The sequence below is a fragment of the Channa argus genome, chromosome 6 (genome assembly GCF_033026475.1).
Source record: "Channa argus isolate prfri chromosome 6, Channa argus male v1.0, whole genome shotgun sequence".
Lineage (NCBI taxonomy): Eukaryota > Metazoa > Chordata > Actinopteri > Anabantiformes > Channidae > Channa > Channa argus.
This window is the reverse complement of record NC_090202.1, coordinates 20,992,802-21,016,635: the sequence shown is the minus strand read 5'-3', so window position 1 is coordinate 21,016,635 and position 23,834 is coordinate 20,992,802. Positions and strand designations below refer to the sequence as shown.

The following is a 23,834-nucleotide window of genomic DNA, read 5'->3' as shown; positions in this document are numbered from 1 at the left end:
AATTCACACAAGCAGAAAAAATGAATGAAACAAATTAACAAATAAAAGACACAAAATAATCAGCACCCACACATTCAGCACAATCTTCCAAATCAGGTTAAATTAAAGCTGCTCTGCATACTGCTAGTAGCAGAATGACGCTCAACCTTCAAAGCAACAGCCAAGTAGTCACTCATAGCTTCCTCATCTTATCAAGCCAAAAAATAAAAACCCACCCACTCCTATCTGACAAAAAAAAAAATACTTCCTATCTACCAATGCATATTCGTACACAACGGTTGCTTCATTGTTCATATACCTTCTCCACATAGTTTGTGTTTGTATGGATGATACTAAATGTTATCCACTAGGGGATAGACTTGGATCCAATGCTCTACTGTATTTCTTTCTTCTAAACTTTTGCTTTTTCACAAGATAAAAAAAAGTCATGGTGACACTAGAAAAATGTAATGTTGAGATAACAGCAGAGAAAATGGCAACAATGACATAGTAGTTTATTGTGGTAACTCAAAGGTGTAATACATATATCTTGGAGTGCATCTTGGAAATGAAACACAGAGACTTTCTACACGAAGGGATGGATCAGACTATACTTCTCCAGAAAGCTTAAGTCCTATAATGTGCAGCAAAATGTTGCAAATCTTATACTAGTCTGTAGTGGCAAGTGAAATAGGCTTCGCTGCTATCTGCCAGGGCAGCAGCTTCAGAGCCAGTGACACTAACAACCTGAACAAACTGATCAGGAACTCTGCCTCTGTGCTGGGAGTTGTTTGTGGAAAGGAGAATGCTGCACAAACTGTTGAACATCATGGAGAACAGCTCACATCCTCTCCATGACCTGCTGCTCAAATCTTCAGTAAGTGGCTTCTCCAGGTCGGCTGTGGCAAAGAATGGTACGGGAAGTCAGTCCTGCCAACATCCACCACTCTGTACAATGATTCCACCCTGTGTCAGGTAAGATTGATTTTGCAACAGAAAGATAGCCAATCTGAACTGTACAAATTTCACTCATAAAAAAACACATCATCTATCAGTCATGCACATGGCTGTATAGTTTTCTAAATTGTCCGTTGACTCCGCTCACATTCTGGACAATTATAATTAGAATTTGTCATTTGTGTCTTGCCCAGGGACACTTTGGCCTGTAGCCAGGAGGACTGGGACCCTGACCCTGTGGTTCGTGGATGACTGCTCTCTCATCTGAGCCACACCCGCCTCCTTGGACATACCTGTCTTTGCCCCAGTCACTCACCTTTCTTCAATACCAGAGACATTCACTACAACTGGCTGCACTGTCAGCAATGTTTTTCACTGCCTGCTTTAGGCTCTGGCCACTTACACCAAGTTCAGAGAAAACACTGCAACAAAGCCTCTACCCATTATCCACTGGGCTGTAGGGTTTTAGTTGCCAGCTCTGTACATGTAATCTTTTTCCTCTGTCTAGCCCTTTTCTATTTCATCCTTCCAGAAAGCATACAACTTTCTATCCTTCTGACCACAGCACAATATCTGGTCTCACATTAGTGACAGCTATCTGAGGAGCTATGAGCTATTTTCCTGAATCCACACTAATTTGCAAGCCCCTGCTGTCTTTCGCTGCCTGTCGAGCTGAATTGTCCATCCTCACAAACAGACAAACTCCCATCATGTTTCCTTTTTGCTGTGAGTTTACCTCAAAGAGTCAGTAGTTTCAATGGCTCACAATGTATTGCCCTTCAGACAAGTTGTCTCAAGAGCATTCAACCGTTGAGACATTAAGGCAGTTAGAAGTAGAAAATTCATCATGACTAAGATTAATCTTGCATACAGTACTGAGTAATAAACAATTTATTTCTCCTTGTGGAAGTCCAGCTAATTTAATGTTATTTCATACAGGAAGAGATGGGGTTGTACCCAAAGCACAAAGATGACAAACTATGATTTTACCTTTTTAATTTACAGAATACATCTTTCCACTTTTTAGGGCTCACAATGTTTATAGTGCATCAGTATATGCCCTCATGCACATTTACAACTAAAGTGAAGTTAGAACATTTACACACCACTGATTACTTTATGATTATCACCAACTGTTTGCCCACCTTTTCATTTACCTCAACTGCGAAAGACTTTTGTATGGAGTTTCATTGCCTCCCCTTATAGATGTGATTTTCTCAGCTAATTTACTTTTAGCTCAGGGTCATTTTATTCCACTTTCAACAGCAGTTCCTTGGCTCATTTTACTAACAGGTAACAACAGTGAGGGAAACGAGGCAAACCAGCCATAGTAGCCCATAATCCGGCTCAGTGAAGCATTGGATTTGGGTTCAGCTGTCAGCCCGCACAGAAGCAGGACACTTGGCAAAACGATGCCACAACACTGGTGGCATACAGACCCAGAATTATAACGAGTGCCCCTGTGGACTAGAGAGCAGAGAAACAGAGAGCGTCTTGGGCAGCCAGGGGACCCTGGTAATGAGCAGATGAGCTGGGATCAACGTTAGAGTTTGACGAAGAGAAGGGGAGGGAACGTATGGATGAGTGGTGCTATAGTCCCTCAGCACTTTGATTCATCCTCATTTTATATTGGGGTGTTATTTACACACCTGCTGCCAAGAGGACAAGCAAGGAACCTCACTCTCTCCATCTCTTTCTGGCCCTTGTACACACAAGCAAACACTCACATCTGCGCTAACTCCCCCAAACACTTCCTCCTGACAATAATGGAAAAGTCTATATGAGCTGCAGAGTACACGCCTATTTTTGAACGCCTAAAAATATCCTTTTTGTCCTGGTTCACTTGATTCATCAAGGTCCCTGATGGAGCAGACATCTCACAAAGGAAGTTGAGCCAGAGACAGAGCTGATAATACTGAAATTATAGACGGAGGAAAGTGAGCTGATTTCACAAAAACATATTAGCCAGCATGACCAGTGATATATGCTACACTTTCCTCTGAGATACGTGTAATAGAATTAGAGAGGTAGCCTCCAGGTAGCTCTCAGGTTTAACCAAACTTAAGATGGATGGAGGAAGCTTTCCTAAAATGTGCAACAACTTAGATAAGAGGAGAAGAGACGAGGAGGAGAGGATGTTTTTTCTCATGTCTGTTCAGCACCTGAGCCTGACCCCACCCCATGTGTCCACCCCCTTCCATCTTCCACTCAGACAGACTAATGGGGTGCTGGGTCCACCATTTATATTCCTCACCCCCCCACCAGCATTGTACCTCAGCTGTCTGATAGACCGATTCTACCCCCTGGAGGGGTTAAACATTGTGTGTGGTATCTTGTGCTTCTGCTCTTATGAGAAACATGCTTTGTTGGTATATGGTAAGATTCAATATGGACCATTTTTTTATGATTATTATCTGTTAGTGACATTAGTATTTCTAAAATAAACAAGAAAACCTTCAATAAGCCTTGAATTCTACAGTGTATAATGGAGGACAGAATAATAATTTTTCTAAGAACATAAATAATATTTGTAAAGTCATTATTATCACAGAAAGAATAACTTATTTTAAGCAAGGAAAACAAATTAATTTATTCAATTATTTACTCAAATGCAAAAGTAAAAAGGCTCATTTCTACTGTAGTACAGTGGTCAGTTACTTAAAAAGGCCTTTTTAAGACCTCTGGTATTTTTACTTGATGTCCACTCATAGGAGAACTGTAATGTTGGGCAGCATGGAGGTGGAGTGGTTAGCACTGCTGCCTCAACCCAGTTAGAATCTACCTGCAGCCTGCAGCCTTTCTGTGTGGAGTTTGTGTGTTCTCCCTGTGCTTGCATGGATTTCTCCTGCTACTCTATTTTACTCTCACAGTCCAAAGTCCAAACATGCATGTTAGGTTAACTGGTGACTATTCTTTAGACTCATGAAAATTAGATTAACATATATCAGGCTGATGGGAAGACAAGGTGTGGGCAGAATTATGGCATGAGCATGCATGGCTGCTAATTGAACTGTTTCACTGATGTTTACTAATGACCTGACTGATGATAAAAGTAGCAGGATGATTTTTAAAGTGTGCAGGACTATACTCTCACTCAGATTTAGCCAAATGCTGCAAAACTGACACTGCTTCATGCTGCAGATGGATAAGGACCCAAAACTTACAGTGAAAGCAACTAAAGAGTTCTTCGAAGCAAAGAAATGGGACTTTGCATTGTTGCCATCTTGAGTGTCTGAAGGCCAAATGCCAAAAAACAAAAAACAAAATCATATTACTATGAGATCTGCTCCCTAGAGGGTATTATTCAAGTTCTACATTGCCACCGTGTTGGCATATTAATATAAATAATAATAAGGTAACTGAAATACTGTATCTGTAAATATCTGTATGTGTGGGTTTGCGCAGCCAGATCTCAATTAGTTCACTGAATTTAAAATGCAGTGTGTAGCACCGCCGTTTATTGTCAGTTGAAAATAAAAATTTGGGTTTGGGATTTAATTAAATTGAAATCAAAATTGAACCTCATCAAAATATTCGTGGGTTTGTCCATGTTTGCGTGTGTGCCAGTATATCGAGCCAGATGTATGAGACGTTTCTCTGAATGATAAAAATTTAAATGAACCATAATGAAGATGGACAAGAACTTGGCTCATTTCTTCCTCCTCAGATTTCTTTCTCCTATTGACTTTTTCTTGTGTGAATTCCTCTCTACCTCCCCCTCCATATCTTCCTCTTCCATTTCTCCTGCTCTCATTTGAGTCCATTCCACAGCTTGTGTACAACATGGGTTAATTCTATTTCTGGTCAAACACAGAAAAGTCATTTCTTTGGGATGTCAGTGTCGTGGTTTATTCAAGCAGATGTGTCTCACACTTTGTCATGCATAGAACATAAACTATATCTTTAATTGAGGAATTGAGGTTCCCCCAGAGAAACCCCAAAATGTTTTGCAAATTTTTACTAAAATAACTTAGATCAAAAACTTATTTTCAGAAATCCCTGTTGATCCCCCTGGGGACCCTCTGGTATTCATAAACTACAGTCGAGAAGTTTGGCAATAAATGCTCTGCAAAACAAGAACCTCAAATAACACATCTCCTATGAGTCACAGCTGCAACGTTCAATAATTGCTTAATTAACAATTTTTCGGAGAGACTCTTCTGAACACTTTTGAATGTAGTGTACTCCTATGCAAATGCTCACAAATACACAGCTACACACACAGCTGTGTATTCTTTCCCTGAACACACACATAGGTACACACTCATGCAATTAAAGTTTCACAATAATGAAGGAGTTAAGAAAAGAGCAACAAACTGCTGTAAAAGAACATCTCTCTGTGGGGCCTTGGTGTACTTTCTGTTATGCTCACGGACCAAGGCCTTTATATAAAACTAATAACAATGTGCCTGGGTTTACCCCCTCCCCAGTCCCTCTTCTCCATCTTTTTTACTTGTTTAGTCTCAAGTGTCATAAACCCCATTACAGTAATTAAGTCAGCAGACCCACAAAGAGCTCTCCTTCAAACGGCCGAGGAGGGAGGGAGGTATGGAGGGGGAGAGATATGCTTGGAAGGAAAGAGATGGATGGAAAGAGCTCGACGACTTCAGAGAGAGAAGGAAAGATGAAGGGATGGATGAGTGTGGAGGAGGAAGAGGCACAACAAATTTGCTTCACGACACGGGAAGAAAAACACAGGAAGCAACTTTAATGTGTGCATGTAGCAGCCTTTTTACTTCAGTGAATCAGCAGCACATTAACTTTGAGATGCTTCTGTAATTACTATAAACAAATGAGACCATTTTCCAGATGAGTGGCAGCCTCCACCAGCCTCTAGCCTTTTACTATGAACACTGCTGATTGCTCCACGACTTCATAGCACACAACAAGAAAAGGCCGCTCTTCATTTTTCTGTGGCGTTCAGCTTAATGTGACTTAAGCCACCCATTATGATTCAAATTGTTTACTAGTAATTATATAAAAGGTATTGTACTGTATTGATAATGTAATGATGATAACCATATTGAACTGGATTGAGTTAGACCTTCACTAACTTCTAACTTTACAGAATTTTGTAAGCTTACTTATCAGCTATATAATTACAATATACTTGTTTAGTAGATCTGTCAACCATTCAAGGAGAAATTACTTGCTTTGGCATTTTAAAATACATTTTTTAAAGCAGCTGAAATCAGCCCAATAAGGGATTTTGTTTTTATTGCATTTTTAGAATGAATTTACATATGCACACAATAAAAAATAAGCATTTACCAACCGTGGCTTTTAAGCTATATAAAGTAAAAAAATAAAAAAGATTCAGGTTATTTTAAGCATTGTAAACAAAACAGTGACGCATTTCTAACTTGACATCTTTAGGTTAGGCATTTTGCAATGTTTTTGCATATTTTTTAATTAAAGTTAATTCATCATTTTCTAAAGAATCAATAAAGCCAGAAAGAACCCATCAAGTGATTTTTAAAAGCGGAGAATTAGCATTCATGCTAGTATTTTTTTTTCAATCTCCTCCATATCCCCTGTTCATTGAGACATTGAGTAAAAAAAATAAAAATAAACTACAACCCTGTTTTTAAATTGGTAACGGTAGTAGTAATGTCTTTCAGACTTATATTCAATGCAACAGCTGTTTTAAGTCATGGGCAGGCTTGGGGTAGGCTGTAGATGTAGCCATACCCATGGTTCAATTGTTTCTGACTAAACACATCACTTTATGAATACCACATTCACAACCCATCACAGCTACTGCATGGAGGGGACCTGCCGTTAATCACAGTTAATACAACAGTTTATATCACACAGAATAACAGGACTTGTATATTTTGGTCTGATCCATAAGCACAGTAAAAGCCACATTGACAGTTTCGGCAAACGCTATTGATAAAACAAAGCAATATGCCACTTTCAGCTACACGATGCATACTGTTTTTGTCCCAAAAGACAGAACTCACACACATCCACAGTGATCACAGTGGACGTAAACTACTAGTTCTACCTTGAGAAAGGAGCAGTTAGAAATAAACACATCATGTAACATAATGTTTCTGTGCTGCTGAATAAGAGACACATCTTCAACTTAATTTCTCTAAGGCAGAAGTTTTAGTCTTCCCAGCCAGACATTCAATACTTTCAGCAAAATAAACTTAGGATCTTCAGTGATTGTTGCCAATAAGTCTGCCAGAAATCATCATTGACAGCTGACTAAGCTTTACTGACCACATTTCCTCTGTCTCTAGGTAATGCAGATTTGTCCTCTACACCTTCAGAAAGATCAGGTCCTACCTTTCTGAATATGCAACCCAACTCACTGTGCATGCACAGGTCATAACTTGTCTCAACTACTGCAATGCCCTGCTGATGAGGCTACCAGCATCCAGCAAGCACAATAAAAGCCCTCCAGATGATCCAAATGCAGCAGCACTACTCATTTTTTACCAGCCAAAAAGAACACACATCACACCAGTCTCCAGCTCTCTGCGCTGCCTTCCAGGTTCAAAAACAGTAACTCTCAACTCAACAGCAGCATCCTACCTAGATACCCCCATCCAGGTCTACAATTCCTCCCACCCACTGCACTCTGCCGGTAAACAGCATCTGGTGGTACTTCACCACAATAATATTCAAAAGGTTGATTTGAGGAAAGATCATAGCTTTAAGTTCAATACACAAGTAACTAAAGGAATAACACTGACTATGAATCTGAAATAGGAAACAAACAGTTGTCTTCTGTTTAAAAGTTCTGTGTTTTGTCACTTTTACATCATCAATGTTATCTACCCTTTAGTTCTATCATATTTACTACTGTTTCGTGAGGTTGCCAAAATTTTTCAGGGATGGGCTGTGCTGTGCTGTATATTTGTTAGCGTCTTCTAGTAGGTGCAGTTTCCCCACCACTGACGTGTGATTTTAGGAGTGATGAATAATGATAAAAAGCCATTGAATGTTATGGCAACACTGAAAACACTGCTGCCAGGCTGTATTGGTAGAGACAGGAAAAGCCACTTAATCAAAAGTTAAGTTTATCTTGGTGGAAGCCTTCCCACTTTGATTTTACTGGGCAAAAAAATTACAAGAACTTTAGGCAAGCATTCAATTTGGCTTTTAGAATCATTAATAGGTGAGGTTACTGGGTTCTGGAGATAAAACAGGTCTGTGTAAAAAATAATAATTAAAAGTGATAATGTGTTTTAAGTAACTTCCACAATGTTGATAATGCAATTGTACTCGTATTAGTGTATGAAACACACCAAATGTCCTTTCTACTAACCTAAAACACATCATGATGCCAACAAACAAGAGCAGAAACAAGGACTGGAGCTGAAGGGTAAATGGCACCGTGTTGATAGGAAAAGGCACAGACCAGATTAGCAACCAGCAACCTGAATTCTGAGAGAAAGACACGTGAACATGAGGGAGGGGTGGGAAAAGGACAGGTGTCAGGGCCCCATGATAAAAGGTTGGCAACAGAGGAGTTATAGACACAGAAGTGGGAGGGTGGAGGGAGGATAGAGTTGGAGCTTCAGTGCCAGGAGTGCTTAGAGCTGTCCTCCTACATTGGTATTCTAAGCTCACAGTTTGTGAAAACCCTCCTCCACTCCCTCTTTTTTTCTTTAGAGGGTGATGTCATCTCTATATGGATCTTTTGGTCAGATGCCACTATCGCTTGCATCTCTGTCACTGTCACCATCTGCACACACACATTTACTTAGCCCTGTAGTGACCTACATCTTAGTGCACATTTGCCGCAAAGGACACACATATGTCTGTATCATTAGATGGGTGTAGTCAGCAAAGAACAAGCAAGAGTGGAGTGGTCATGCAGCTGCAGATATTCTGTGGTCTGAGATCCAGCAAAGCGACGGCACAAAAGCTTTATGGCCTGTTTAGGTTGGGTAACCATGTCACTTAGGGCCATGGTGGAGGGGTGTGCTCCATTTTAATATCTGAAAGTGGTTCCACTGGTCGCCATCCACACAAGGGAGGGTGGAGCTATAAATCATCTCGAATCATTATGAATTCATGGTTGGGGGTAGAAGGCGATATTCTGTGTGTGGGTGTGTGTGTGTTTGTACGTACACTGAATCAAAAAGGAAAGGAGGCAAAGGCATCTGCCATTGAGATTTCATTTTAATTACTGAACAGACCACCAAGAGAGGTGGCAGTATGCAACAGTGAAAAGGTTTTTTAAAATAATAGCACTAGCTCCAAGCTGCGAGATACTGTCAACCAACAACAACACGGGGGGGGGGGGGGGGGGGGGGGGCTCTTCCTTAGGGAAATCTGTAACACTCTGTTACTCACATTAACTGGAGAAAGAAGATTCCACCAGTTTCTATGCAGGCTTCGAATTGTAATGCTAATATTCGGCTGAGGGGATCTGTGAGTTTGTGTGCTGTGAGAAATTGTTGGATAAAGGGTGGAGAAGACCAAGTGAGAGGGACAAAACATTTTACTTCAATATTGGCTGTCGACTGATTAAGAAGGTCACCTGAAAGTCACTCTCTGCCACCCAAGTGTGACCCACCCCCACAACCCTCCCTACCCCCCCACTTTCCACTGTCCGGAATTACAACACAAGGCAATTAAAGCCAACCTGCAAGTGACTCAGTTGTTCCGGGCTTGTAATTTTTAACTCTCTGTAATTAAAATTGTTTCTGCAACCGCAGTGGGAGGGAGGAACTGATGGGTAGGTGTTGGTTGACAAACTGCAGGGATGATTGATTGATAAATGGGGCAAAGGTGGGGGTGGGGAGTGTGTGTGTGTGTGTGTGTGTGTGTGTGTGTGTGTGTGTGTGTGTGTGTGTGTGCACTTGCAATTCTTACTTGGTGAGGCCCAGTGGCAAGGAGCCCACCAACAGCGTGGGGCCCAAAGCCTTTGTGGGGCCCAAAATGCTGGGCCCCACAAAGATTTCATTCAAAAAGCAGCTCAGGAGCCTCCCCTAATGTTGCTCTTGCTTTTTTTTCATTTGGCCCACAAGGTCAGAAATTTTGGAAAAGTGTGTGTGAAGTGTGTGTAAAATTTATCCTCAGTACTGCCAACTAGTGCTAGGGGCTTGGTATTGCAAAAGATACACACTTTCGGAAGTGTGTAACATTTCAACCAATCAGAGTACAGCCCTGATGATAAGAAGACATTTGATTGGCTACTTCACCGTCACCGTCACCAATTTGGGATACACGCCCATTTCCTCAAACCACAGAATATTGTGCCATTTACCAGTATGAAAACTTCATGAAGGGAGCAGGTACGTTTCTTTTCTGATTTTTTTTTTACAGTTTTTAACTTTTTTATCCTCTGCATAGTTGCAAGCAGGGTACAAAGTGAAGTTGTAATATAAATTTATAGTTGCTAAAGTTAGCTACAGCATGTTGGCTGGTAATGTTAGCAACACCATACTACCTTCTAATGTTAGCTATGTTATAGCTTACAGCTTGTAAAGTGATCTATAGCTCGGTAGCTACTGCTGTAATGTTATAGATACATATCTAGCACATTTTCTCTGAAGGTTAAAATACAATTGATTTTATAAGATAAGATATTCATTTGGATCGTAGCTAGATGAGATTAGTTGCCTTTAAGGCACGTACGTCACACATGTTGTACATCTACATGTCACTAAAATCTTACTTTTAAACTTTCAAAATACATAAAATTACATGTATGACAAATATTGATCCATAAGGAAATAAAAGAATCAATCAATTTGCTTCAAATCATGGGAAGAGGCTTTTTTGTTAAAGGATCATGTTTAGTTAGAAATACATTGAAAAGAAATACATGCTGAAAAGACCCACACTGTTGCGGGCTTTGAATGCACCATGACTGCAGCTCGGTGAAGACCGCATGCTTCTTTTGGACTAAACAGGACAAAATCACTACGGCAGTAATACAAGACAATAAAGAAATGTAAGTCAACTTATACCTCAAATACTATCAATGCTAACAAAGAGCTGGTAATGAGCGTTTTTAACTCGTTTGTAAAGTGCCATCTCATGCAAGATGCTAGCGTTAGCATTAGCGCTAGCATTAGCGCTAGCATTAGCGCTAGCATTAGCGCTAGCATTAGCGCTAGCGTTAGCTAAGTAAATGATAACACTGATAAAATTGTTCGGTGTTTCTTCAGGACAATATTCACTTGGACTTTAAGGGGTGGGAACTGTACTGCAAATGGGGGTAGGAGCAAATTTTCCCCTTTTTGAAGTACAAGTGCGTAATATTTATTATGGTAATGTGTAAAAATTAGTAGGATTCAGATTTTGGCCTTGCTCAAGGGGATCATTGAGAAGTAGAGGGGAAGGTGATGGTTTTTAGCTGACTTTTTTCACTTCTTTTTATTCATTATCCACAAATAACCTCATAAGTTTAGCCTGCTGTGTAAAAAAGAAAACTCATGACAAAAAAATATATTTTTACCTTGGTCAACAAATTAAATTTTACCTATTAGAAAATAAATATGACAGCTTTGATAAAGATGGATGTTATGTAATATTTAGAATGCCATTTATATAATGTGTGAATCTGTGAATGAATGAATGGATCTAATTTATAGTTATTTTACATCATTGCCTTAATACCTGCCAGGGTCAAACCTCAAGTTATTATAGTCATAATGCTACACCTCTTTAGGGGCTTCATGTTTTCAGAAGGTATTTTGAATGTTATCCATTGCATCCACTTCTATGCTGTTGTCAGTCATGCAGAAAGGCCATAGCATGTGGTTATTTCTTTATGCTAAATGCTGTTTTAGAAATAGCTGACAGCTAAACAATATTAGACAACTTGTGAATCTGTAAATAACCAATGTCTGGCAGTTCTTGATGTGCTTTTGATTTTGGTCTGAATACCAGGTGGAAAACAAGCAGACTCCTGCTTTGGCAGTGGAGACCGATACATCCCCTATAGATCATCCTACGAGTGAGGATTCAAACAAAGATGATCCCAGCACACAGGTAATAAAGTAATGCACACACTAGTCACATAGCTTCTTTGTTCACCTGTACTTTGTGTAATTCTCATATGAAGATAGGGACTTGTTCACTGCTCTTCCAAAAAAGCTTTTTGATGGATAAGAGTAAACCTGACAAATCTTCCTAGTCTTTCCCTCATGGGGCCCTCCTGCATCCAGTTAACCTAAGTGACTCATATGCTCATTCGCTTGTGTTTCTAGTCTTCCACTTATGGGGCCCTCAAGTAGTCAGTTAATCTTACACACTCAGAATTTTAAAGTTTCTCCCCTTATGGGGTCCTCCCGTATGGATCTAACTTATAGTTATTTTACATCATTGCCTTAATACCTGCCAAGGTCAAACCTCAAGTTATTATAGTTATAATGCTACACCTCTTTAGGGGCTTCATGTTTTCAGAAGGTATTTTGAATGTTATCCATTGCATCCACTTCTATGCTGTTGTCAGTCATGCAGAAAGGCCATAGCATGTGGTTATTTCTTTATGCTAAATGCTATTTTAGAAATAGCTGACATCTGAGCTATCTTAGACAACTTGTGAATCTGTAAATAACCAATGTCTGGCAGTTCTTGATGTAAACCTGACAAATCTTCCTAGTCTTTCCCTCATGGGGCCCTCCTGCATCCAGTTAACCTAAGTGACTCATATGCTCATTCGCTTGTGTTTCTAGTCTTCCACTTATGGGGCCCTCAAGTAGTCAGTTAATCTTACACACTCAGAATTTTAAAGTTTCTCCCCTTATGGGGTCCTCCCGTATGGATCTAACTTATAGTTATTTTACATCATTGCCTTAATACCTGCCAAGGTCAAACCTCAAGTTATTATAGTTATAATGCTACACCTCTTTAGGGGCTTCATGTTTTCAGAAGGTATTTTGAATGTTATCCATTGCATCCACTTCTATGCTGTTGTCAGTCATGCAGAAAGGCCATAGCATGTGGTTATTTCTTTATGCTAAATGCTATTTTAGAAATAGCTGACATCTGAGCTATCTTAGACAACTTGTGAATCTGTAAATAACCAATGTCTGGCAGTTCTTGATGTAAACCTGACAAATCTTCCTAGTCTTTCCCTCATGGGGCCCTCCTGCATCCAGTTAACCTAAGTGACTCATATGCTCATTCGCTTGTGTTTCTAGTCTTCCACTTATGGGGCCCTCAAGTAATCTGTGAATCTCACACACTCAGAATTTAATAGTTTCTCCCCTTATGGGGTCCTCCCGTATGGATCTAACTTATAGTTATTTTACATCATTGCCTTAATACCTGCCAAGGTCAAACCTCAAGTTATTATAGTCATAATGCTACACCTCTTTAGGGGCTTCATGTTTTCAGAAGGTATTTTGAATGTTATCCATTGCATCCACTTCTATGCTGTTGTCAGTCATGCAGAAAGGCCATAGCATGTGGTTATTTCTTTATGCTAAATGCTGTTTTAGAAATAGCTGACAGCTAAACAATCTTAGACAACTTGTGAATCTGTAAATAACCAATGTCTGGCAGTTCTTGATGTGCTTTTGATTTTGGTCTGAATACCAGGTGGAAAACAAGCAGACTCCTACTTTGGCAGTTGAGACCGATACATCCCCTATAGATCATCCTACGTGTGAGGATTCAAACAAAGATGATCCCAGCACACAGGTATATAAAGCAATGCACACACTTAGTCACATACTTTCTTTGTTCACCTGTACTTTGTGTAATTCTCATATGAAGATAGGGACTTGTTCACTGCTCTTCCAAAAAAGCTTTTTGATGGATAAGAGTAAACCTGACAAATCTTCCTAGTCTTTCCCTCATGGGGCCCTCCTGCATCCAGTTAACCTAAGTGACTCATATGCTCATTCGCTTGTGTTTCTAGTCTTCCACTTATGGGGCCCTCAAGTAGTCAGTTAATCTTACACACTCAGAATTTTAAAGTTTCTCCCCTTATGGGGTCCTCCCGTATGGATCTAATTTATAGTTATTTTACATCATTGCCTTAATACCTGCCAGGGTCAAACCTCAAGTTATTATAGTCATAATGCTACACCTCTTTAGGGGCTTCATGTTTTCAGAAGGTATTTTGAATGTTATCCATTGCATCCACTTCTATGCTGTTGTCAGTCATGCAGAAAGGCCATAGCATGTGGTTATTTCTTTATGCTAAATGCTGTTTTAGAAATAGCTGACAGCTAAACAATCTTAGACAACTTGTGAATCTGTAAATAACCAATGTCTGGCAGTTCTTGATGTGCTTTTGATTTTGGTCTGAATACCAGGTGGAAAACAAGCAGACTCCTACTTTGGCAGTTGAGACCGATACATCCCCTATAGATCATCCTACGTGTGAGGATTCAAACAAAGATGATCCCAGCACACAGGTATATAAAGCAATGCACACACTTAGTCACATACTTTCTTTGTTCACCTGTACTTTGTGTAATTCTCATATGAAGATAGGGACTTGTTCACTGCTCTTCCAAAAAAGCTTTTTGATGGATAAGAGTAAACCTGACAAATCTTCCTAGTCTTTCCCTCATGGGGCCCTCCTGCATCCAGTTAACCTAAGTGACTCATATGCTCATTCGCTTGTGTTTCTAGTCTTCCACTTATGGGGCCCTCAAGTAGTCAGTTAATCTTACACACTCAGAATTTTAAAGTTTCTCCCCTTATGGGGTCCTCCCGTATGGATCTAATTTATAGTTATTTTACATCATTGCCTTAATACCTGCCAGGGTCAAACCTCAAGTTATTATAGTCATAATGCTACACCTCTTTAGGGGCTTCATGTTTTCAGAAGGTATTTTGAATGTTATCCATTGCATCCACTTCTATGCTGTTGTCAGTCATGCAGAAAGGCCATAGCATGTGGTTATTTCTTTATGCTAAATGCTGTTTTAGAAATAGCTGACAGCTAAACAATCTTAGACAACTTGTGAATCTGTAAATAACCAATGTCTGGCAGTTCTTGATGTAAACCTGACAAATCTTCCTAGTCTTTCCCTCATGGGGCCCTCCTGCATCCAGTTAACCTAAGTGACTCATATGCTCATTCGCTTGTGTTTCTAGTCTTCCACTTATGGGGCCCTCAAGTAATCTGTGAATCTCACACACTCAGAATTTAATAGTTTCTCCCCTTATGGGGTCCTCCCGTATGGATCTAACTTATAGTTATTTTACATCATTGCCTTAATACCTGCCAAGGTCAAACCTCAAGTTATTATAGTCATAATGCTACACCTCTTTAGGGGCTTCATGTTTTCAGAAGGTATTTTGAATGTTATCCATTGCATCCACTTCTATGCTGTTGTCAGTCATGCAGAAAGGCCATAGCATGTGGTTATTTCTTTATGCTAAATGCTGTTTTAGAAATAGCTGACAGCTAAACAATCTTAGACAACTTGTGAATCTGTAAATAACCAATGTCTGGCAGTTCTTGATGTGCTTTTGATTTTGGTCTGAATACCAGGTGGAAAACAAGCAGACTCCTACTTTGGCAGTTGAGACCGATACATCCCCTATAGATCATCCTACGTGTGAGGATTCAAACAAAGATGATCCCAGCACACAGGTATATAAAGCAATGCACACACTTAGTCACATACTTTCTTTGTTCACCTGTACTTTGTGTAATTCTCATATGAAGATAGGGACTTGTTCACTGCTCTTCCAAAAAAGCTTTTTGATGGATAAGAGTAAACCTGACAAATCTTCCTAGTCTTTCCCTCATGGGGCCCTCCTGCATCCAGTTAACCTAAGTGACTCATATGCTCATTCGCTTGTGTTTCTAGTCTTCCACTTATGGGGCCCTCAAGTAGTCAGTTAATCTTACACACTCAGAATTTTAAAGTTTCTCCCCTTATGGGGTCCTCCCGTATGGATCTAACTTATAGTTATTTTACATCATTGCCTTAATACCTGCCAGGGTCAAACCTCAAGTTATTATAGTTATAATGCTACACCTCTTTAGGGGCTTCATGTCTTCAGAAGGTATTTTGAATGTTATCCATTGCATCCACTTCTATGCTGTTGTCAGTCATGCAGAAAGGCCATAGCATGTGGTTATTTCTTTATGCTAAATGCTATTTTAGAAATAGCTGACAGCTGAGCTATCTTAGACAACTTGTGAATCTGTAAATAACCAATGTCTGGCAGTTCTTGATGTGCTTTTGATTTTGGTCTGAATACCAGGTGGAAAACAAGCAGACTCCTACTTTGGCAGTTGAGACTGATACATCTCCTATAGATCATCCTACGTGTGAGGATTCAAACAAAAATGATCCCAGCACACAGGTAATAAAGTAATGCACACACTATTCACATACCTTCTTTGTTCACCTGTACTTTGTGTAATTCTCATATGAAGATAGGGACTTGTTCACTGCTCTTTCAAAACAGCTTTTGAGTCAGGATTACTGTTTGGGTACCATGAGTGCATGTGGTTGAGGTAAAAGAGTAAATACAATTTTTTTCTAGTTCTTATGCACCCTGTTAATCTGAGAGATGCATTTGGTCATATGCATGAGTTTCTAGTCTTTCCCTCCCGGGATCCTCAAGTTCACTTAATCCAGGTGCAGTCACTAGTCACACTAGCCATTAGTTACAAATCACTTTTGTTGACCTGTACTTTGTGTAATTCTCTTATGAAGAGATGAATTCCAACTCTTTGTAATTTTATTCAATTGGCTCAATAGCAGTTGGTATCAAAATTAAAGTATATATAATGCAACACGTATTTATTTGATGCATTTTTAAAATTATATTTTTAATGTAATTCATGTCAGCCTCTATGTTGTTTTGCGAGACTTGTTGATGCCTGTAGCTGTGTCCTAAATATAACTAACGTGCTAATTTAGATGATTGTTTTTTGTCTATTCTACTTTTTTAAAATATTTTTTTCCTTTCTAATTATTTGTTTTATTACATTTAGGTTTTCACTGTTAATAGTTTTTCCCTAGTGGACTATTCTGAAACTGATGATACAGACGAAGGCTATATAAACGATGGCTCTCATACAGTCATCCAAATTAACAAAATTACAGAAAACATTCTGGTATGTCTTAAATTCCATATAAGTGTTAAAATCCTTGTCCTGTGATTGATTTTTATAAAATATTAACAAAAATTGATTGCCATACCTTAACATTACACCCATTTTGCAGGATAGTGTACCAGATCATTCTGATTTTCTCCAAGATTCAAAGAGTGAGACTGTAGTGGATGAAACTGATAATGAGGATAATGCTGTTCCTAAGCTTAGAAGAACAAAAAGCATTCTGGTATGTCTCTGACACAATATCGTGTCAGTTCTGTTAATACCAACTAAGTGGATAAGGCAATTTCCAAGCATTTCCCCTGTAATGATTTTTATTTAACATAACTGTTTTTGCAGATGAATAGAATACCACATTTTTCTGATGCACTCTATGATTCAAGTGATGACAGCACAGAGTGTCCTTCATCATCACAATCTAAAAAGGCTTTCCAAAGGCCAAGAAGAAGGTGTTGCCATCCTGTAAGTCTATTTTATTTTTTATCTTACCCTTTAATGCTATTAGTTAGTGGGCAGTGCAATTCAAACTCAGAATTATAATATTGTGCCTTTGTGAATATGTTTGCATAATTTAAACACTTTTGCACTTTTACCGGAGAAGTCATTTTTTAAACTACGCCTGCGCAGTTTTATGCTGTAGATTCAAATAGTTTGCAATTTTTTTTGTCCCAATAGTTTAACATATCTCAAATTTGTGAATTTACTTTGAATGAAAGTAATTTCACTTAATGCCCCTATAGAGAGTATACTATTCTAACAGGCAGTTGACAAAAGTGTAGCCAAGTTGTCACAATAACACAATAATTTGTAGGGAAAGATATTAACAACATTTTTTTTTCTTTAAAAGATTGAAGATAGTCTTATACAATCAGATGAAGCAAGTGGAGCAAGCGAAGAGGAGTATATTCCAAATCCCAGGGAAGAAAGCACAGACAGTGATGGTAGCTTGGAATTATCCCTTGAAAAAAAGAGAGAGAACAACATTGGATCTACTAGTCAGAGAAGAAGCAAGTCTTCTAGTCAGACCCAGTCTGAGTCTAGTCAGAGCAGAAACATAGTTGTTGCAAGTTGTGATTCCACACAAAGATTTCCTGAAGGCACAGCTGATGCAAATGAGGATGAAACTGCACTCCTTGAAGAGCCATCTGTTTTTGTTAATCCAGTTTTGAAAAAGGAGGATGGGTCAAGGAGATATAATAAAAAACATCAGTGCTTGTACTGTGGACAAGTAGTTCAGAAAATGTCAAGACATTTGATGCGTAAACACAAAAATATGATTGATGTTGCCAAAGCTTTTAGTTTGCCAAAGAACTCAAAAGAAAGGCGACTGCAATTAGATTATATCCGAAATAAGGGGAACTTTGAGCACAACACTGAAGTTTTGGAGAGCCACAAAGGCAAACTCATCCCATGGAAACAACCAAAGAAAAGAAAAGAAGGACAGGAATATACACATTGTGTGTACTGCTATGGATTGTTCACAAAAACAGTGATGTGGCGACATTTCAAGGTCTGCAGGTTCAAGCCTCAGGGGAAGCCATCTAAACCAGGAAAAACAAGAGTCCAGGCATTGTGTGCTTTTGCTGAACCTGTTCCACCTGGATTAAGTGAAGCATACTGGAAGTTCTTAAGTGATATGAATCAAGACAAGATTGCAGTAGCAGTTAAAGAAGACAACTGCATTCTACAGTATGGTTACAGGCTGTTTATGAAGAATGAGAAGGTAATCAGCCAACATCAGTACATTCGACAAAAGCTGAGAGAGCTTGGTAGACTGCTATTGGAAGCAAAAAAGATTGCACTTGTGAAGACTATCAAAGATCTTATAAAACCTGAAAAGTACAATCATGTTGTCACTGCTGCAAGATGCCTGGCTGGATTTAGTGATGAAACTGGCAGATATCAACGTCCATCTCTTGCTCGCAAAGTGGGACACAGCTTGCATTCTTTGGCCATGTTTCTCAAGTCTGAAGGATTAAAGAACAAAGATAAACAAACTATCAAGGATGCTGAGGATTTTGCACAGCTATACCAAGAGAGTTGGAAATTTGACATTGCAAGCCAAGCACTAACCCAGCTTGACCAGACCAAGTGGAATTCTCCTCAACTTCTACCATTCACACAGGATGTCCAGAATCTTCATTGCTACTTGTCTGGAAAACAGCGGAAACAATTGAATGCCCTGAAAGAAGAGCCTTCACCCTCAAACTGGAAAGACCTTGCTAGAGTGACACTGGCACAAGTTATTCTCTTTAACCGCCGGAGAGCAGGAGAGGTATCCAGAATGCCTTTGTCAGTGTACTTATCAAGAGACACATCAGAAACACATGAAGATGTTAACTTGGCCCTTACAGCACTCGAGCAGAAGCTTTGCAAACATTTTATTCGGATAACCATAGTAGGAAAGAGAGGAAGGAAAGTTCCTGTTCTCCTCACTCCAGACATGAGAGAATCACTTGATACTCTGACTGAAAAGCGAGAAGAATGTGGAGTGTTTAATGAAAATGGATACTTGTTTGCATTACCACAATCTGTCCATTACCTCAGGGGTTCAGACTGCATTAGACAATTTGTGAATGAATGTGATGACATAAAAACTCCCAAAGCACTAACCTCAACAAAACTCAGGAAACACATTGCTACCCTATCCACCGTTCTCAATCTCAAGACTACAGAACTTGACCAGTTGGCAGATTTTCTTGGGCATAACATTGAAGTACACAGAAAGCACTACCGTCTTCCAGAGGGCACCCTACAGCTAGCAAAAATAAGTAAAGTTCTCCTGGCAATGGAACAGGGACGGCTAGGAGAGTACAAAGGGAAGAGTCTGGATGAAATTCACCTTGATGTGAATGGTATTAAGACTTATTATATGTCAATGTAAAAAAAAGAAACATTTAAAAAGGACAATTTCTGTCTAATCCTACTTTTAAATGTTTCACTATAACTAATTGACTTATGAAAAGGGCGAGTTTTGTAGATTAACTTTATCTACAGTCAGCAATTTATGCAGTACTTTGTTACACTCTTGATCACATCAGTTTTCAGCTTTCCAATTCATTTTATCAATTAACATTTTAGAAACTGTTGACATGGAGGAGTGTTCACAAGAGGACATAGAAGGTATGTATGTTGTTTTATCTTAAGTGGTTGGAATGAATGATCTCTCAATGGATATGAATACTTTTGACTAGTGCATGTGGATTTTGTTTGGACGATTAAATGCTGGCAGGTTTCTGTAGCTATTGACCACATTTAGGAATAATTTTGCTATTTTTTTAAAGCCAGCATCTATTTTCTATAATGTAAAATAGTACATATGAGAATTCTTTTGTTTGGGGTGTCCTTATCAAGTTTTTAATCATGGGAAACTGTCAGTGGGAATTAATATTAAGGCACCGCTGTTTTCCACTCAATAGAAAAAAGCTGTAAACTCCCTGTAGGGGTGCAGTTCTAGTGAAGTCAAAAAGCTTTTCACACATATTCCAAAGTTCAAAAGAATTCTTACAACTTACAACTATAAAGTAGTGTGGATCCAAGCCTGTTTTAATTATTTATTTTTGCCCATATATCAAGTTGCATTTTCTGTGTAGTCCAACTGAGCTTCTCTAGGTGTGGGATATGGAAATCCAACCTGTTGAGAAAATTAAGCTAAAAAATATAAACTTATAGTATCATTAGTAATTAACAAAATAAAGTAATTTCTATGTTAATCTCAGCAGCAGTGCTTCTATATTTGTTATGCTGTAACTGTCGTCATAGTTTTGTTATATATAGATTACATTAAATCACATTTGTTTAGCTTTTATCAAATGAAGAGTGAGCGGTTAGTTGGTATGTAGTACTGTTTGTGTGCTCAATATTTTGGTGTTTAAGCTGTGGACCTGCTGCTTGAAGGATTTGACCACAAAATTATTCTCCCACCCCAATTAGCAAACAACTGCACCAAAATTAAAGAGGAACAATGAGTAATTTCACATTATCTTTCAAACTTATACAATATAGGAGTGGTCTGGGCATGTGCAAATCTCACCCCTTCATGCAGAACCAGACTTTTTAACCCTTGTAGGTTGCTAACATGTAAATTTGATTTAGCACAGCACACAAAACCATGGCAAAATGGAGAAATAGAAATTGTCAATCCCACATGATCAGTTATGCATGATAGCTCCAGTCAGCTTTACTAATAGCTACTTCATATGTTAGTTCTAAATAACTGTCTTAAGTACTTGTAGTAATTTTTTTTTTACTGTACCCAGATTACGGTATTCCAGAAGAACAGGGGACCAAACATGTGGACAGTGTGGCATCCCATCAAGAAGGTACCATCATGGAGTTAGCTCATCATTAAGAGACACACTTGCCATATTAAATTATATTAATTTATACTAGCTATTCTTTTGAGCAATGTAAATCTATTGATTGATCTATTAATCTTGCATATCTAACTCTTTATTTTCTGTACACAGATACCAGTATGGCACTGGTTTCAGAGAATGAGGTCAGTGTGACATCCCTACAAGAATGTACCTCCTCATCAAGTGGCCAAATCCAGAGGAAGTTGGCTAAAAAGAGAGGTCAGCTTAGAATAGTGGTTCCTTCTTGGACCAGCAGGCCCTTTCGATTTCCAAGTTTCTTACCAGCACTTCCAGTTAGTACACAAGCAGATATTACTAGACTAGGACATCACCATCACAAAACGTTTAAAGTGCACTGCTCAAAAAATGCAGGTCATTGAAGGGCATCCGTGGGCATCACCCACTTCAGTGACGTAGTATTTTGGTCTTGTTTATAACCAATGTGGAGTTGGGCATTAAGTGAAGTATATGAACTTTAAATCTCTAGGTAACAATTGCATTAACTATGGAAGGCTTTGAAGGGTGCACAATCAGTTTACTCGTGGAGTGAAGAATGGATATGTGCGAGATGGGGGATGGAGAGGAAGATGATACACATCATACATGGTTTCTGTGTGTAGGGGGTATAATGTCCCCATTTGGAGGTCTGTAAGTATACAGTAGTTTGGGTTTAACATAGTCTTTCCCAAAACTGAATGACTGTGGAGGAGTCCTTTATGGCCTTTGAACCAATTCAGTACTGCAGTGAATATGTGATTAATCTAGTTGTGTTTCCTTTCAGGTTAAGATTTGAAGTTTTTAAATCTAAAATATAATATGATCTTCTTATGCACATTTAGGTAATCAAACTGCAGTGAAAAGAAGCTGGACACCAGAGGAATGTGCTGCAGTAGAAAAGCATTTACGAAAATGTATAGTGATGAAACAAGTTCCAGGTAAGGTGGACTGTGAACGTTGCATTGCTGCAGAACCTCAAGCTCTGGGAAACCGAGACTGGAAAGCAGTTAAATACTTCATAAAAAATCGAATTACTACCATGAGAAGAAAGGTACAGTAGAAGAGCTTTAATGAATGGGTAGAAACACAAGGCTGGTCCTTTGTTCTATACTTTCTGTTGATGCCTGTTTGAAGGTAATCATGTTTTTCTCAGTTCCTTCACCATGCCCTCTTTGGTGTCTGTTCAGCTATGACATTTTATCACAAAATTCTTCCCACTACCCTACAGATCTCAAATATTTTTCATTTATGAAGCAAGAACACACTACACACACATACAGAATTTTAGTTCAAGAGTATGGCTATGTTATTGGTTTACAGCTGGTGTCCTCTGTTCTGCAGTCTCTTTTGTTTTTTCTCATTATGCAAAAGCAGAAGTTTACATTCCCTTATTTTGAAATGGTAAAAATGGTAATAAAGTGATTAACATTTGATTTGTATAAGCCAATTTTTGCTCTTTCAAAATAAGTTGGATGCAAGTTTTTGCATCCAGCTATGTTAATATGTGCTCCATAAGCTCAAATCCTTGAGTTTTTTTTTTTTTTTTCTGAAATGTTTTGTGTAAAACAGCAAACTGCAGAAATAAAAGGGAAAATCCCTATACCGCGTGGTTTGGTAATTGAGAAGAGATTCAAGTTTGAGTATTCTAATATCGTCGTCTTCATAATGCTCTTATCTTTCATTAACTTGAAATGGCAAAATGTGAAATGTTTGGTGTAAAGGAATAACAGATGTGGAATAGAGAGAATGTAAAGTAGAATATAAATCCCTGATACTGCCCTGCATTTTCTTTAAAAACAAGGTAAAGGAAAAATAACAGAACTAATTTCTCCAGATGAAGATTTTGTTCCCTGCTAAGATACGTAAACTGGAAATATGCATGTGTGTGTGAAGGTGGATCTCATAAATACTGACCGTTAGAAAGAGACCCCACAAGCAACAAAAAAACGGGCATGAAAAATTAAGTTTTATATTCTGTGATTTAAAAGTGATATTTTTAATTCTAATTTTTTTTTAGATTTGTGTGATTTTTTTATAGCGGTGTAGAACCACTGGATAGGGTGGACCCTACCAGTGGGTAAAACACTAGCGGGCCCCGCAAGGGAGGTAAACAAGTATGTGTGTGTGTGTGTGTGTGTGTGTGTGTGTGTGTCAAAAAGCAGGGAAGGGGGCAAAAGTCAGAGCCTTGAGCTTGATTGAAAAGAGGAATGTGGAGAAGGAATGAAAACAGGCCAGCATGAGGTACAGCAAAGACATTGTATGTGTGTGAGAAGAGGTGGATGTTCAACATGTTGACAGGGTCCCCAGGGAATTACTAACGAGATGACCAGGGTGAACTAATTGTGTCTGTTGTGTTCTCTTGTCCAATCAATCAATTACCACAGATACTGGAGGGCATGAGGAGTGTGTGTGTCTGTGATGGCTTTTCCTCATAAAGACCCATTCATAACAATACCTGATGGTAGTTCAGGATGTGTTATGCAGTGTGTGTGTGTGTGTGTGTGTGTGTGTGTGTGAAATAAAAAACA

General features: G+C 38.9%; 2 protein-coding genes across 5 annotated transcripts; both read left to right on the top strand.

The window, feature by feature from the left end:
* Positions 1-808: 808 nt before the first annotated feature.
* Positions 809-18,835, top strand: LOC137129243 (exonuclease 1-like). The gene is made up of 8 exons (XM_067508188.1): positions 809-856; positions 11,800-11,901; positions 16,090-16,191; positions 16,829-16,951; positions 17,061-17,177; positions 17,291-17,413; positions 17,799-18,755; positions 18,818-18,835. The coding sequence occupies exons 1-8, from the start codon at positions 809-811 to the stop codon at positions 18,833-18,835; spliced, it is 1,590 nt and encodes a 529-aa protein (XP_067364289.1).
* LOC137129477 (uncharacterized) lies at positions 18,769-23,356 on the top strand. Of its 4 annotated transcripts, XR_010914711.1 has the most exons (6): positions 18,769-19,806; positions 20,033-20,074; positions 21,211-21,273; positions 21,421-21,452; positions 21,797-21,957; positions 22,149-22,271. XR_010914711.1 is itself a non-coding variant. In XM_067508689.1 (5 exons), exons 1-5 carry the CDS (start codon positions 18,906-18,908, stop codon positions 22,364-22,366), a joined length of 1,332 nt encoding a protein of 443 aa, XP_067364790.1. In that variant the 5' UTR covers positions 18,769-18,905; the 3' UTR covers positions 22,367-23,356. The 4 variants fall into 4 exon arrangements, 3 of the variants coding, with proteins under 3 accessions (XP_067364790.1, XP_067364792.1, XP_067364791.1); XM_067508689.1 differs by lacking the exon at positions 21,797-21,957 and having other exon boundaries at positions 21,421-21,528; positions 22,149-23,356; XM_067508691.1 differs by lacking the exon at positions 21,797-21,957 and having other exon boundaries at positions 22,149-22,315.
* Positions 23,357-23,834: the final 478 nt, after the last annotated feature.

Bases quoted from the DNA above. Each gene is read 5' to 3' on its own strand.
- LOC137129243 (XM_067508188.1), top strand. From the start codon at position 809: ATGGAGAACAGCTCACATCCTCTCCATGACCTGCTGCTCAAATCTTCA. The intron at 11,902-16,089 runs GTAATAAAGTAA...TCTGAATACCAG, and splicing joins AAGATGATCCCAGCACACAG to GTGGAAAACAAGCAGACTCC. The intron at 16,952-17,060 runs GTATGTCTTAAA...CCCATTTTGCAG, and splicing joins AAATTACAGAAAACATTCTG to GATAGTGTACCAGATCATTC.
- LOC137129477 (XM_067508689.1), top strand. From the start codon at position 18,906: ATGTTTCTCAAGTCTGAAGGATTAAAGAACAAAGATAAACAAACTATC. The intron at 20,075-21,210 runs GTATGTATGTTG...TACTGTACCCAG, and splicing joins TTCACAAGAGGACATAGAAG to ATTACGGTATTCCAGAAGAA. The intron at 21,529-22,148 runs GTCAGCTTAGAA...ATGCACATTTAG, and splicing joins GAAGTTGGCTAAAAAGAGAG to GTAATCAAACTGCAGTGAAA.